This window comes from Ailuropoda melanoleuca, chromosome 6 (assembly GCF_002007445.2).
Source record: "Ailuropoda melanoleuca isolate Jingjing chromosome 6, ASM200744v2, whole genome shotgun sequence".
NCBI lineage: Eukaryota > Metazoa > Chordata > Mammalia > Carnivora > Ursidae > Ailuropoda > Ailuropoda melanoleuca.
In genome coordinates, this window is record NC_048223.1 from 77,342,355 (window position 1) to 77,358,864 (window position 16,510).

General features: G+C 46.4%; 1 protein-coding gene across 1 annotated transcript in view; it reads left to right on the forward strand.

Moving 5' to 3' along the window:
- Positions 1-4,997, forward strand: part of PLAU (plasminogen activator, urokinase) — a 6,447-nt gene extending 1,450 nt beyond the window's left edge. The window contains exons 3-11 of the mRNA XM_002920410.4: positions 154-187; positions 338-445; positions 775-949; positions 1,129-1,220; positions 1,406-1,622; positions 1,837-1,985; positions 2,555-2,695; positions 3,046-3,194; positions 3,862-4,997. Of these exons, the coding sequence (XP_002920456.1) occupies positions 154-187; positions 338-445; positions 775-949; positions 1,129-1,220; positions 1,406-1,622; positions 1,837-1,985; positions 2,555-2,695; positions 3,046-3,194; positions 3,862-4,038 (1,242 nt within the window). The 3' untranslated portion in view covers positions 4,039-4,997. The remainder of the gene's footprint in view (positions 1-153; positions 188-337; positions 446-774; positions 950-1,128; positions 1,221-1,405; positions 1,623-1,836; positions 1,986-2,554; positions 2,696-3,045; positions 3,195-3,861) is intronic.
- Positions 4,998-16,510: the final 11,513 nt, after the last annotated feature.

Here is a 16,510-nt window from a genome sequence, read left to right on the forward strand (position 1 = left end):
CCTAGTTAGATATGAACAAGGTGAAGAGAGGGGGAGCCGGAGGAAAGGGTGAGATTTGGGATTGGGGCCAGTTTGTCGTCCACACCACCTGGCCTTGAGTTCCAGGAGCATGAGACCTTTGATAAACTTTCCCCTCCCCTCCATCTCTTCCAGGGCAGCCATGAACTTCATCCAGTGTCTAGTGCATGTGAGTATCCACCCATTGCACAATATCTGACTGTACAGCCCTCTTGGAAAAGCCTCAGGGGGCAGCCCCTCCCTGACCCTGCTGCAGGGCTGGCTCCCCCTTGCCTCCTCCCAGGCTCCTTGCTTACCATTCCACCTTTGTGATCTCCAGCAAACTGTGGTTGTCTGAATGGAGGAACATGTGTGTCCTACAAGTACTTCTCCAACATTCATCGATGCAGCTGCCCAAAGAAATTCCAAGGGGAACACTGTGAGATAGGTATGGGGATCCTGACTCTAACTGGGGAGGAGGGGGCACCAGAGATTTGGGGGCAGGGAGAGATGGGCGGGGTACAAGAGCAGGCGAGAGTTAGGAGCTGGATGTGGAGCGGGGGACATCTTCATCCCTGTGTGAGACACACAGTCAAACACAAACACATACTGTTTCATGAATCTCTGGCTGCACAAATGTGGGATGGGGATGGAAGGAGACCCTTTCTAGTGTTTTCTGCCAGGCCTGAAATCATGTGAGGACTGACAGGATCTCTAAAATACCTGTCTGAATTTCCTCTTCTTTCTAATATCTCTCATCCTCACATTCTTCCCTAGATACATCGAAAACCTGCTATGAGGGGAATGGTCACTCTTACCGAGGGAAAGCCAACACCGATATCAACGGCCGGAACTGCCTGGCCTGGAACTCTCCCACTGTTCTTCTGAAACAGTACCATGCCCTCAGACCTGATGCCCTTCAGCTGGGCCTGGGCAAACACAAGTACTGCAGGTGAGGTGGAGGCAGCAAAAACCTTCTCATGGCCCCACAGAAACACTTGTTACCATCCCCCGTGTTTCCAGAGTGCTGTCCATAGCATGAGAAAAGCAAGGCCTCTGGCTGAGTTTTCCCTGGAGGGGAAGGAGATGCATTCTGGGTTGGAATGACACCCTCTCCCTCTGTGTTCCCAGGAACCCAGACAACCAGAGAAGGCCATGGTGCTATGTGCAGGTTGGCCTAAAGCAGCTTGTCCGGGAGTGCATGGTGCAAGAATGCTCTTTTGGTGAGTGTCACTGACCTGTTTGTGACAGTAGGGTGGAAGGGGACAATTTCATATGTCCCTTCATTCCATCACAGGAGGGTCGAGGAGGGAGGCCTGCCTGGCCTTGAAAAACTGGGAGGTTAGAGGACAAGAGAGGGACACTATCTTACTTGCCTCCCCGAGACATCCTTCTCTTTCTTCTCCAGGAAAAAATCCCCTCTCTCCTTCGGAAAAAGAGTTTCAGTGTGGCCAGAAGGCTCTGAGGCCTCGCTTTAAGATCATTGGTGGAGAATTCACCACCATTGAGAACCAGCCTTGGTTTGCTGCCATCTATAGGAGGCACCGTGGAGGCTCTGTCACCTACCAGTGTGGTGGCAGCCTCATCAGTCCTTGCTGGGTGGCCAGCGCCACACACTGCTTCATGTAAGTCCTCTGTCTCTTCTCCCTGACCCTCCTGCCTTACCCCAAACACATCTCATTCTCCTTCCCAGCAAAGGATGCCACTTAAATTTACCCCCTTAGGCCCCTTCCATGCACTCCATGGCCTTGGGGGTAAGTCATGCTCTGAGGTCGCTGTGGAGGGGAAGTGACAAGATCTCATGAGATCGGACTATCTGACAAGCCTCCCCTCCCACAGTAACTACCAGAAGAAGGAGGACTACATTGTCTACCTGGGTCGGTCAAAGCTGAACTCCAAGACACCTGGGGAGGTGATGTTTGAAGTGGAAAAGCTCATCTTGCATGAGGACTATAATGCTGACAGCCTGGCTCACCACAATGATATTGGTGAGTAGAAAACCCTTATCTGCCATAATGATGATGGTTAGAGGAAGAGGGGTCCAAGAAGAGACACAAATGGGAGGTTGAGGTTGTAGGGGAACTGAAGATCCTGCTTTGTATAGCAAAGAGATATATGTGAGGGGCCTACTCCTCCGCAGAGTCTTTGAATTTCCAAGCATTTTGACTCCCCTAGAGGGCAATGGCCCCATGAGTATAGGACACAGGCTGGGAGGCCCCTTCTTTTGTTGGCTACAACTTCTGCCTGTCCCAGGATCTGGAACTTAGAGCATTGGGCTGAATTTAGCCCATTTACCTCAGCCACCCATACATCTGTATACAGCAGCCCTGGCTGGCCAAGCCCTAGGTCAGCAGCTGGAACAAAGCCCTTGGGGCATGGGACAGGAGAGGCTTGTTTCAGGTAATAAGCTACCAGCAGACCCTCCAGGATGATCTCTGACACTAAATGATTTAGGGATAAACATTCAGTCCTTCAGCATTTGGAGGGGAGGGATGGTGACCACCTGGCCAGGTAGAGATCTTTCCCCCTGACCTCTCCTGGTTCCCTCTTCCCCCAGCCTTGCTGAAGATCCGCTCCAACACGGGCCAGTGTGCACAGCCATCCAGGTCCATACAGACCATCTGCCTGCCTCCATCAGATGGCGATGCTCTTTTTGGCACAAGCTGTGAGATCGCTGGCTTCGGAAAAGAGAATACCAGTAAGTGACATTTGGGGCTGGCTGAGAGGGTCCTGGGGGAGTGTTGTAACCTGGAAGTAAGCTCAACTTGATCAAGAGAGGACTGTGGAGATAGAGATGGGAGCATTGTGGAGGTAGCAGATGGGTCCAGGGATGGAGTGGGGAGCACTGTTTAGGGAGTTATGTGCCATAAAGGTAAATAGATGGGGGTAAGGGGCTATACATGGGGTAAAGGCTCAGATTTGGGTGGGAAAGAATAAAGGCTTTCCCTGGTAGGGACACTGTTTGGTCCCCTCCTTGGCAGAGAGTCCCAGTAGGAAGGCTAGACAGACACACCTTAGTGCAAACTTCTCTTTGTTTCCTCCGTCCAGCTGACTACCTCTATCCAGAGCAGCTGAAAATGACTGTTGTGAAGCTGGTTTCATACCAGGAGTGTCAGCAGCCCCACTACTATGGCTCCGAAGTCACCACCAAAATGCTGTGTGCTGCTGACCCGCAGTGGGAAACAGATTCCTGCCAGGTGAGAGTTCCAGCTTCTCTTCCTGTCACCCCCAAATCTCTCCTGGGCCTGTCCTGCCAGCTTCGGGGAGCCTCTGTCCAGCCAAAGCCCCAGAAAGTCAGAATTAGGAGCTCAGGTCTTAGTTTAAATTAATCCTTGTGTGTTTACCAAACATTTGTCGGGAGCCTGGCTCTGTGCTAAGCACTTCAGACTGGAGAAGGGAAGGGAACAAAACCATAAGAAAGAAGAAAACAATAGAAAACAATACAACTCAGTCCCAGGGTGTGGTATGGATTGTAAATGATCAGATGTTTGGGAGCGTGAATACTAATTAGGTGGTCACAGAGGGAAGGCTTTAAAGAGAATGTGACTGGAGGAATTTGAGGAGGCGGAGGGAAGAAAGGAGACCGTTCCAGTTGAAAGATACAAAAATGAGAATGAACATGGTGTATTCCAGGATAGGGAGGAAAAAGGTCTGAGAATGTAGATGGAGTTGTGGTGGATGGCAGGGCTTTGAAAGCCAATCAGAGGATTTTAAACTTGATATGGTAGGAAATGGGGAGCCACTAAGGACTTTGATTCTAAGAAACTCTTCTCTCCGCCCCCCCCCTCATGACTGGGTGATTGGATCAGATGGCCCCCTCCTCCCTTTTCCGAGGGCTCACCTTCTGTGTCTTTGGCTTAACAGGGAGACTCCGGGGGCCCCCTGATTTGCTCTGTCCAAGGCCGCCTGACTCTGACTGGAATTGTGAGCTGGGGCAGTGGATGTGCCATGAAGGACAAGCCAGGCGTCTACACGAGGGTCTCAAGATTCCTGACTTGGATCAGCAGGCACACAGGGGAACAAAATGGCCAAACCCTCTGAGGCTCCCCAGGGAGCCAAGGGAAGAGAGGGGTACCACCCACTCCCATGCTGACTGTCGTTTTTGCAGGAGGACCGGCTGCATCAGCTCTGTATAAGGACGAACCTGAGGAAGACAGGCTCTTGCAAAGATGGTTTTGCTTGTGCCACCCACCAGGGTGAGCAGCAATAGCTTGATCCTCAGATACAGGCCTGGGTGCTGAGTGCCCAGATCCCCTGGGGCCAGGATGGAGGGATGGCCCTGACCCAGGATGGTTATTGACCAGTTGTTTGTCTTTTCCTGAACGAAAGCCTCCTGGAGTGAAAAACGCCATTTCCTGTGCATGGGTAGAAAGAGAGCCAGCACCCCCAACAGCGGGCATTCATGAGGCCCACTGTTGGGAAATGAATACTTTCTCAACTAGGAAGTAGAACAGAATCGAGGTCTCTTGAGGGAGCTTGGCCACTGTGGAACAGTGGCTTGGGGAGTGGAGACACTGACTTGAAGGAAGGGCTCTGACATTCCATGAATGTATCAGGAAATATTATATATGTGTGTATATGTTTGCACACTTGTGCACGGGCTGTGTCAGTGTGAGTAACAGCTGGTGTTCCTGTGTTTGACTGCAAGTCTAGATATTTCCCTAAACTGAATGGACTATGATGCCACATAGAAGGGTCTGTCTGAAGAGGTCCTGGGTCACTCCTAGGGCCTCTTGGGTCTCTCATGTGATCATGCCTATGAATGCATCATTCTGGGGCATGGCATGTGACCAGCACTAAATTTTCAGTTTCACTTTTAAATAGATGTTCTTTCTTGGCCAGTTATCCCTTCTGACCTTTCATCTGAGTTTATCCAATCCTCACTGGATGAGGTGAGGACCACTCCTATACACTGAATATTTAATAATTATATTCTGCTATTTTTATTTATATCTATTTTTGTAATTTTGAATAAAGGTCAATAAAATGTGATTTTTCTGAAGACTTTTAGTTCTTTCTTAGTACTTGTATGGGAGGGAGTTGGGGAGGATAAAAAGTGGGAAATGATGATGGTGGCATCTACCCCAGAGTTCTTAGGGGCTGAATCTCTGGACTTAATGGGGCTTTGGAAAGTAGAGGCTAGAAGAGTTGTAGAATAAGTCCTCCATAGCACATAAGGTACAGTCTGGTGTGCAAACTGCATATCAACTGTCAATTCCCTCCTTAGCCTGATGCCTTTGTATAGTGCACATCTTGTACAGCTGTACACAGTGATCCTCATAGGATAAGTCCCACCATATTGTGTTCACTCTGCCCATAACAATCCTGGGGCTGACCTCAACCAAGGAGAATACCTGCATGAGTAAAAACTGCTGATCCAAAACCCAGCCCAGCTTGAGTGTGGCATTCAGGGAACGGAAAACAATTTCCCAACATCCATGTGAGGGACTGGTGCTAAGTTTTCTCAGTGTGTTAATGGAGCTCATGACCAGTCACTGCTATCCCCAATATCAGGGGACTCAGAATCTAAAGCTAGGTGGTATCCTAATGGAGGTAACCACACATTTTGAACCAAACATCAGTTTCTGAAGAACTGGGGTGTAGAAGGCAGGTGGGGAGGGGCGCCTGCGTGGCTCAGTTGGTCGAGCGTCTGCCTTCGGCTCCAGTCATGATCCCAGGGTCCTGGGATCGAGCCTGGCATTGGGCTCCCTGCTCAGCGGGGAGTCTGCTTCTCTCTCTCCCACTGTTGCTCCCCCTGCTTGTGCTCTCTCTCTCTGTCAAGTAAATAAACACTTAAAAAAAAAAAGAAGAAGAAGAAGAAGGCAGGTGGGGAGATACAACTGGACGCCAAAATGTTGGAGTTTCCAAGCTATGTTAATGGGTTTTGGCAGTGTTTCTTAACCAAATCACCTGAGAACATTTTTAAAAATATATACATGCTGATGTTCCACCCACAGAGATTGTAATTCAGCTCAGGGCTGGTGCCAGGGCTTGTGAGTTTAGAAAAGTTCCTTGGGTGTTTCTGATAAGCACTCCTGATTGAGATCCTTTAGGGACAACTGGCCAGATTATGTGAAGGGCCAAGTAATTCCAAGATATTGTCAGTATGTGTTCTCTGCATGAATAGTTTTTGGAATGGAGTTTGGGGGTGCAAATTCTGGGCTTCCTGTTCAGAGGCTCCCTAGACCATGTGCGCCCGGAGGGCAGGGGCCCAGAGTATTCTGCTTTTAATCCCTATAATCTAGCATGTTGTCTTATTTATTGTGATACAGTGCATGGATTATAGAGTGGGGTCTTCTGGACTAGAATCTTGGCTCTGACACTAGCTATGTGACTTGGGAAAGACTCATAACCTCTCTGTGCCCCAGTTTCCCCATCTGTAAAAAAGAGATAATAATACCTACCTCCTAGGAATGTTATGAGGATACATGAGTTCACAAATACTGGCACCTAGTAAAGGCAAAAAACGATGGCTGTTATTACAAAACTGTAAATTCTTACAGAATCGAGTGGGAGCCCCCTCCTCTCTTCTACTCAGGATTGCATTAGTGGGTTTTGTGGGAGCTGAAACTTGCCAGGAAAGAAAAGGCATGATGTGAAGCCAAGGGACCCAGACCAGGCTGAGTTGCTTCTCAGCCTCTGTGTTCCCCCCCCCGCCCCCAGGGGCCAAGAAAGATCTTGTTCCAACATGAGCTGTTCCAGCATCAGGGCTCACAGACACTGAAAACAGGAAGTATGAGCCCCACTGGCTGGGTTGAGCAATGACACTGCTAACTCTTTTCAGACCATTTCCCAGCCACCACCCAGACCTGACACCCCCGCCTCCCCACCACCGCAGCCCCAGCCACCACCAGCCACCAGCACCAGTTGCTACCTCTTTCCTAATTTCTCTCAAGGCTATCCAGGGAACAGCAACTTCTCCAGCAATCGTGTCTCTAGATACTAACCTGGCACTCACTTTGGGATCTGCCTTCTTCTAGTCCTCACTATGTACAGGGCACTGTGTTTTGTTTTTGTTTTCTTGTTTTGTTTTCTAAGTAAATTCAATGCCCAACATGGGGCTTGAAATTATGACCCCTAGGTCAAGAGTCACATGCTCTACTGACTGAGCCAGCCAGGTCCCCTGTAATGGATACTGTGTTAAGTTCTTCATATGTGATCTGATTTAATTCTCACAACAGTCCTATGAGGAAGGTGCTATCATTACCCCATTTTACAGTTGAGAAAATGGAAGCACAGAGGGAGATTGAGTGATTTGCCCAAGGCATCACATCTGGTAAGTGGCAGAGCCAGGGTTCAGCTGGCTTCAAGAGGACACAGGCCCAGCACTGTGACACATGACCTCCCAGCAGTTGCTACCTCTTTCCTAATTTCTCTCAAGGCTATCCAGGGAACAGCAACTTCTCCAGCAATCGTGTCTCTAGATACTAACCTGGCACTCACTTTGGGATCTGCCTTCTTCTAGTCCTCACTATGTACAGGGCACTGTGTTTTGTTTTTGTTTTCTTGTTTTGTTTTCTAAGTAAATTCAATGCCCAACATGGGGCTTGAAATTATGACCCCTAGGTCAAGAGTCACATGCTCTACTGACTGAGCCAGCCAGGTCCCCTGTAATGGATACTGTGTTAAGTTCTTCATATGTGATCTGATTTAATTCTCACAACAGTCCTATGAGGAAGGTGCTATCATTACCCCATTTTACAGTTGAGAAAATGGAAGCACAGAGGGAGATTGAGTGATTTGCCCAAGGCATCACATCTGGTAAGTGGCAGAGCCAGGGTTCAGCTGGCTTCAAGAGGACACAGGCCCAGCACTGACCTCCCAGCAGGGCCCAACCTGAGAAAAGGAGAACAGGCCCCCTTTCAAGCTCCCTACTTCGGAGATGCTGGGTTTCTAGGCTAAGTGTATCAGAATTTCCACCCCTGCCTATATGATATTTTATAAAACATTATGTATTATATTATATATTATACTATATTATATATTATACTATATTATATATTATAACTCTTTCTTCTTTAAAGATTCCCAAGCCATGTGAGGAGACCATACTCAGTCACCAGCTTCAAAGTAAAATTTCACTCTTCTCAAGCTAACCTCATCCTTTTCTGCTGAAACCTGATTTCATTGAAGTGGTTTCCGTTTTCACCAGAACTCCTTCTTCTGAAATATTCTGTGGCCCATTCTTTTTTTTTTTTTTTAAGATTTTATTTATTTATTTGACAGAGAACGACAGCCAGCGAGAGAGGGAGCACAAGCCAGGGGCAGTGGGAGAGGAAGAAGCAGGCTCATAGCGGAGGAGCCTGATGTGGGGCTCAATCCCAGAACGCTGGGATCACACCCTGAGCTGAAGGCAGATGCTTAACGACTGTGCCACCCAGGCGCCCCATCTGTGGCCCATTCTATCACGAGGACTCAACTTGATTTCCACTTATGCCATCCACCCACAACAACCACACACCTCACCTACCCTCCACGCTCACTCCCAGCGTGTCCATCTTCCTCCCCAGCAGCAAACATTTGAACTTTCCGTTTAAATCAGATACAGTGGGAGAAGTTGCTGAGGTGTTTTTAAAAAAAACAGTACAATTGAGAAATAATTCATATATAATTCATCCACTTAAAGTGAACAACTTAATGAATTTTATATTCACAGAGGTGTGCAACCATCACCACAACCAATTCTAGAACATTTTACCACCTCAAAAAGAAACCCCATACTCATTGGCTGTCGCTCCCTTTTTCTCCCCATCCCCTCAATCCCCTAATCTACTTTCTATCTCTATGGGTTTGCCTACACTGGACATTTCATACAACTGGAACCATATAATATGTGGTCTTTTGTGACTGACTTCTTTTACTTGTCATGTTTTCCAGTTTCATTGATGTTGTAGTGTGTATCAGGACTGTTGCTGAGTTTTAAAGAGCATACTGGGAGAAAAGATGGTCTAGGCCCCCTTCTGACCTTGCAATCCCATTGAGAGTCATTCAACAAATTAAAGACAATTAAGTACCTGGACACTAGGCATTATTTTAGATGCTGGGGTACAGGATGAATGGGACATAGTCCTAGTCCTCAAGGAACTCACAACTCTGCAAAGGAGACAGAACCAAGACCACAATTCAATGTGATAAATGCTATAATAAAGTATGTATAAAGTGCCTGGAACAATGATGAGGAAGCAATTAATTCTGCCTTAAGTCAGGGAAGACTTTATAGAGGAGGTGATATTTTACCTGGGCCTATAAAGATGCAAAGGAATTTGCCAAACCAGGAGGAGAAAGGCATTCTAGGCAGAGCGAAGATCATGAAGACATGAAAAGGCAAGGCAGTCTCAAGAAATGATGACTGGGGGCTGGGGCGCCTGGGTGGCACAGCGGTTAAACGTCTGCCTTTAGCTCAGGGCGTGATCCCGGTGCTCTGGGATCGAGCCCCACATCAGGCTCCTCTGCTGGGAGCCTGCTTCTTCCTCTCCCACTCCCCCTGCTTGTGTTCCCTCTCTCGCTGGCTGTCTCTATCTCTATCAAATAAATAAATAAAAAATCTTAAAAAAAAAAAAAAGAAATGATGACTGGGGGTGCCTGGCTGGCTCAGTCATTAGGGTGTGTGACTCTTGATTTTGGGGTTCTGATCTTGATCTCGGGGTCGTGAGTTCAAGCCCCATGTTGAGCATAGAGATTACTTTTAAAAAAGGAAGAAATGATGAATAAACCGCTGTGCTAGAAAAAAGAGTTTGGGGGTTGGCAATGAGCAGGCAGAGAACAGCAGGGGAAGGAGCTGGTGGGATCCAGTTGGTGAGGACCCTTAGGCAGGGCTGATAATCAGTAGCAATCATGAAATAACTACTGTTACAATACGTCCTCCTGCCACCTAGCCTCTTTCCACTTCATGACCCAGCAACCATAGGGTTAAAGCTGGGCAGAGGGCTCCCTAACAGGAGCCTCTGAGACCCCTCCCTCTCCAGCTGCCATCCAAGTGTTGGTACTCTGAAGTCCTACTAGCTAAATATTTTGAATATCACCTCTTGCCCTCAGGGACTATTTTTCAAAATCCAGAAAGTTAATTAAGGTCAAGGAGCCATAGAAAGTTTTTTTTCCCCTCTTGAATAAAAATTTTCACCCAAATAGGGGCACCTGGGTGTCTCAGTCAGTCAAATGTTGGACTCTTGATTTTGGCTCAGGTCATGATCTCAGGGTTGTAGGATAGAGCCCCCTGTTGGGCTCTGTACTCAGCAGGGAATCTTCCTGGAATTCTCTCTCTCCCTCTCCCTCTGTCCCTCCCCTCCCCCAGAATAAATGGATGGATCTTAAAAAAAAAATTCCACCCAATTACAAAAGTAACTGTAAAAATATATTGCTTCCATAGCATGTCATAGTTGTTCTTTACATCTCTGGTTTCTTGTGTCTCCTTTGCAATCAACATCCCCTACTTGGCCCTAAATATTGGGTTCCCTAAGGCCTCATCCTAGACCTTCTCCTCTTCCCATCCTAAACTTTCTCTCACACAGTCTCATTCATACACAGGCTTAAATTACCACCAATAAATAGTTGACTTGCAAATGCTTATTTCCAGCCAGACCTACCCTTATTTTCTGTTGTCTACTTGACACCCTCTTTTGTCTGTCACAGGGCACCTCAAACTCAACCTGCCCCGAATTGGCCCTGTCTTCAGGCCCCAACCTGATGAACTTCTATCACTCACCATCTCAGGTGATGGCACCACCTCCATTCATATCCAGAAACCTAGAAGTCATCCTGATGCTTCTCTCCTCTTCCTCCCCTTATCCCATCCTGGCAATTTGCCTCATAGCTCTCGAAATCATCCATTTTTCTCCATTCGCTCCACCACCATTTATTGAGCCACCATCTACTCCTGCTTGGACTACCACAATAGCTTCCCAGCTGGCCTCCCCCATTGACTCTATCCCTACCCCCACTTCCTCCCTTACCCCCAATGCATTCTGGAGAAATCTTTTGAAAATTCAAGTGTGCCTAATGGCTCCCATTGCATCTGGCTGGCTATCTTGGGCAGCATCTGGCCCCTATTTCCTTTTTCAGCTCCACCTGGCACCAGCCTCTCCCAGTTTTGCCCTACTGCACCATTCTCTTACTCATCAGTCCCTCTCTTACCATGGGGCCCTTGTTCATGATGTTTCCTCTGCTGGGACTTTCTTTGACTAGTTAAGTTTTCCCTTGTGCTTCAGAGATCATTTCCTCAAGGGAGTCTTTGCTGAGCTGCCTATATTTATGTAAGATCCCTCTGTTTTGTCTATAGTCTCATGATAAGTACCACCTCTTTGATGCACTTATAATTGCTGCAAGTCCTACCTTTGCTGCATCAGTATTTGATTAGTGTTCGCTTTTTCATCAAATTATAACCTCCATGAGGGACAAGGTGTTTTTGATCACTACTGTAAGCCTAGCACCTAGCACGATGACTAGAATATGGCAGACATTTAATAAGTCTATTGAATGAATGCATTCTGATGTATTTCTTTCCTTTTTTCCCTATCTGCTTCTTTATTACATAGTTGTGTTCACAGTCTATACATAATTTTTTGTATCTTGTCCTTTTCCTTTGAGTGTTACAAATATTTCCAAGCCTTGTATGTACAATGTAGCTAATAACGCTTATCCAACCTGCCTTTCTGGATTCAGGCATCATAGATAAAGTATGTGAAAGTTCTTTGTAAACTGTATATGCATATGAGGCAGTATTATTTGCATGTAAAAGGAAATGTATTTGCCCTCCCCACCCTTGCCATCATACTCCTTTCCTTTCTTACCTTTTTTTTTTTTTTTTTTGGTGCCCTTGTTCTGCCTGATCACCTAGTTAAAGTCTAAAATAACTCATTAACTTTTATATGCTACCAGCCCAAGGACATTTGCGTTTTTTAAAAGCACTTCTAAAAGGACACTCAGGCCAAGTTGATGAGGTTTAGTGGGGTAGGAGGGGACTCAAGATATTCATTGATTCATTGCTTCATCTTTCATCCATTTAACAAACACTTGTTGAGAATTGCTTGTAGGCCTGGCACTGTGCTGTGTACTGGGTGTGGAGGTAAAAGCCCTGGTCTCAGCTTCAGGGGGATAAAAGATCATGTGGGGAAACAGAAGAGCAAATGAATGGAGTACAGTGAGACCATAGTTATGAGGAAGATGTGCAAGATGGTCACGGACGACTAAGAGTGGAGTCTTGGAGGGCAAATATGGAAGGGAGAAATGACAATCTGAACAGAGGACACACCATGTGCAAGAGTGAAGAGGGAGGAGAAAGCAAGGGGGCACTCAAGGAACTGCAGGTGGTTCAAGCGGCTGGGGTATAAAGCCAGTTTGTGGAGAATTAGTAAAAAATTGGAAGTATGTGACAGCAGTGTGAAAAAATGGATTCTTGAGCCTAGATGGTATTATGGACAAGGAAAGCCGGTTCAGAGACCACTACGCTGAGCCAAGTGGGAACTGAGGAGGGTCTGAACCAGGGTGGTGGCAGTGGGGTATGAGGAGAATGTGCAGATATGGGAGATTTTGTGAAGAGAGGATTAACTTGGTGCCTGGCTTGGCGGGGGGGGGGGGGGGGGAAGGAGAAGGAGGTATCACTTGGCTTAGTCTCCTGCCCTCAGACAGGTAAGATGCTGCATAATTTTATAGCTGAAGTTCTACCATAAGTGATTTCCCTAAAGCCATATCTAGTAAGTAGTTGAACGAACTAGAGTTATTACTGGTGGAATTTGGGGTATCAGTATCTACAGGGCAGGCTAGACCTGCTGAGGCCTCTGTGACTCTGTCCACCCAACTGGAGAACTTCCTGATCACCAAAATCACTAAGTAGTGACGTTACCCAAACCTGCAGGCATTGATGTTTATTGCCTAAACATCCCAAGTCTGTTCAGCCCTGTGACTGTGGTTCTCACTCCAGAAACTTCTCCAAAACCTCCAGTCCCGTGATGCACTGTCAGAGAGTTAGTAGATGGGCTTGTGGTATATATAAAGGGATCTGCAGACTAGAACTAGCTGTTCGCCCTCTGGCTTCCTGAAATGGAGACGTGACTTCTGGTGTTTGAGCAGGTCATGTACACTTAGCACATAGCCAAGTTCTGTATGCAGAGTGTGAAAGTAAAGTGGATTTTGTAAGAACTTTGGCTGGCTGGGTTTCCAGCCCAATCCTTCCATCCCCCTACCAGTTGTGGCCTGCCAGTGCCTTTAATTTTTCATTCCCTCTTAAGAAAAAGGACAGGGAATGACTTTCCCCTCTCACCTGGCTCTTTCCATTTTTGCTTTTTGGTCTCTTTAGCTCTCCTCTTCAGAGCATGTGCATAGGCTGAGGTCAATATCATTGGTGAGAGGGACTCTATAGTCTCAGCTTGGCTTTTCCTCTCATTACTTTGGTGACAAAGGTGACCTTAGATTTTCTCTTATAATTCACTATACCTGCATAGCCTTTACCATCCCAGGCTGAGATGCTCTGCCAGGGAAGCTCTAAGCCCTTGACTCCCAGTGGGGCCGAACGTATATGTGGAGTTAACAGCTATTGATCATATCACTTTTATTTTCCACTGGAATTTGGCTACCATCCCTGGCCTTGGAGACCTATTAGATTTATGCCAGGATGCCCCTCTGGTGAGCTTACCAGAAGTCCTTCTCTGATAGCCCTTCTTGTAGCCCCCTCAAGTCAAGACTCACTTGGCCACTTGCCTTGGCCCTTTCTTTCTACTTGGCTAGACTCTTTCATGGCTGAGAGAATCAGGAGAAAGGATGGAAAGGGGCACACGGTGAGATAAACACTTTGCTTAGAACATCACTCTAAATTGGTGGTTCTCTGGGGGCACCTGGCTGGCTCAGTTGGTGGAACATGGGACTCCTGATCTTGGGGTTGTGAGTTTAAGTTCAAGCCCCATGTTGGGCATATAGCTTATTTTAAAGAACAGACAAAGTGGTGGTCCTCCAAGTATGGTTCTCAAATCAGCAACTTCAGTATCACCTGGCACTTGTTAGAAATGCAAATTATCAGGCCCTGCCCAAGACCAACTGAATCAGAAACTCTAGAGATGGAGCCCAACCATCTGCGTTTTAGGAAGCCCTGCAGGTGATTCTGTTACATACCCAAGTCTGAGAATCACTGATCTAAGGCATTGATTCTCGGACTGCAGTATAAACCCAAACCACCTGGGGAGCTTGTTAACCATAACCTGGTTAAACGAACCCCGACTGGTGTCTGGGAAACTGTAGTTTTAGCAAGCTCCCTAGGTGATTCTGATATTCATCAAAGATTGAGAATCATTGATCTAAGGAATTCATCTTATCAATTAGCTGAGTCTCTTGGGGAGAGAGCAGACAGAAGTCTGTGGAAATGTTTCTTAAAGTTGCAAATGCCACCTGCATCTGACCCTCTGGAGAGCTTGTTAGAAGAGCAGGATCTGCTCTCTGAGTATGGAAGCCGACTTTCTGGGCCTGAGGCCCTGGCATTTACTGCAGAGTTCTCTAGGTAATTCTTATGTATGTGAAAGTTTGATAACCCTGGAGCAACAGGTTGGCAGGTGTTCTCATTGATAGCATGCACATTAGAATCACCTGGTAGCTTTAATAATGACATACCTGACGGTCTGCTTTAACCCATCTGGGCTGGGGCTTCAGTATTTTTACAAGTCTTCCCCCACCCCCACCCCATCCAGCCACATCCACATGATTTTAATCTATTGTTAGGGTTAAACCACCCAGTTAAGGGATAATGCATATCTGGGAATGGGCAGGAAACAGGAGAATGTGAAGGAGTGCCAAGGAAACAGTTGGTGGAAGCCTGGGGGCAGGGGCGGAAATTAGTTATAAATGTCAAGTTGGAAGTCTAGAGGAGATAGAAAGGTGGAAAGTGCCCGAGGTGAAGAGTGAGTAGGTTGGCTTGAGCGGTATGGAGCTTGGTGAATGAAGAGGGTTAGTGTATTAGTATCCTACTGCTGCTGCAACAGATTACCACAATTTAGTGATTTAAAAGAACACAAAGTTATTTTTTCACAGTTCTTGAGGTCAGAAGTCCAAAATGAGTCAGCAGGGCTGTGTTCCTTCTGGAGGCTCTAGGTGAGCAGAATCCATTTCTTTGCTTTTTCCAGCTTCTAGAGGCTGCCTACGTTCCCTGGCTCATGACTGCACATCATTCCAAGCTTTGCGTCTGTCGTCCCATCTCCTTCTCTCACTCTGACCCTCCTGTTTCCCTCTTATAAGGATCCCCTTACACACTGTGATTACGTTGTCCCCTCCCAGATCATCTAGAATAATCTCCCCATCTCAAAATCCTTAACTTCATCGCATCTGCAAAGTCCCTTTTGTCATGTAAGCTAACATCTTCACAGATTCCAGGGATTAAGATGTGGATATTTTTGAGAGTCATTACTCAGCCAACCACAGTCTGCCCTCCGGGCCCCAAAGACTCACATTTACCTCATATACAAAATACATTCACTCCATTCCAATCTCCTGCAAAAACTCAATCGTTAGAGCATCAACTCAAAGTCTAAAATCTGATCTAAATCTCATCAGCTCAAAATCCTCACATCTCACCATCTAGATATTCTAAATAAGATACGGGTGAGACACTGGATACCATCCACGGGGACCATTTTCTCTCCATCTGTGAACCTGTAAAACTGAAGAAACAAGTTATCAGCTTCAAGGGATAGGCACTGAATAATAGTTCTAGACATTCTCACTCAAAAAAAAGGAGAAAATGGGAGGGAAAAAGAAGTCACCAGTCCTAAGAAATTCCAAAATATAGCTGGGCAAACTCTTTAGGTTTCAAGGCCTGGGAATAATCTTCTGTGGCTCGAGACTCTAACCTCTGGGCTTACCTTTTTCTTGGAGGGTAATTCTGTTTGCAGCTGAGTAATTTTGTCATCTTGTTTCTTGCCCATAGAATGTTGGGAGTCTGTCATCCTTCTCTCATTTTATTTTTTCTCTGTCCCCTTCAGTCCAGGTTGACAGTGTTTCTGCTGGTATAAAATTAACAAGAACCTTGTGGGTCTCCAATGTATGTCCCAAGCATTGACTTCATTAGACAAAAAGCTCCTCCACAGATTTTTCCTAGATGATCCCACCTCTATTTCTGGATTCTGCTGAGATGGTTGTGGGGATTCATGAGTCACATGCCTAATATTTTCGAAGAGTCCTCTGTGGAAATGAATACCTTTTGATCCTTTCAAGGCATTAACAAAAGGTTGTCTAGTCACACCTTTGGCTTTCTCTCCAGAGTATTCCTTTCTGACAGTGAATCTCCTAATTTTAGCATCCTTTCCAACTGGATAGGCTGAGAATTCCCCAAATTACTAGTACTGCTTCCTTTTTGCTCATAGTTCTTCCCTCAATTTATATCCTTCTCTCACATTTTACCATAAAGAACAAAAATAAGCCAGGTTGCGTCTTCAGTACTTTGCTTGGAAATCTCCCAAGCTAAATACCCGAGTTCATTCCTCACAAGTTCTGCTTTCTATATAACTGAAGGATACAATTCAGATAAGTTTTCCACCAC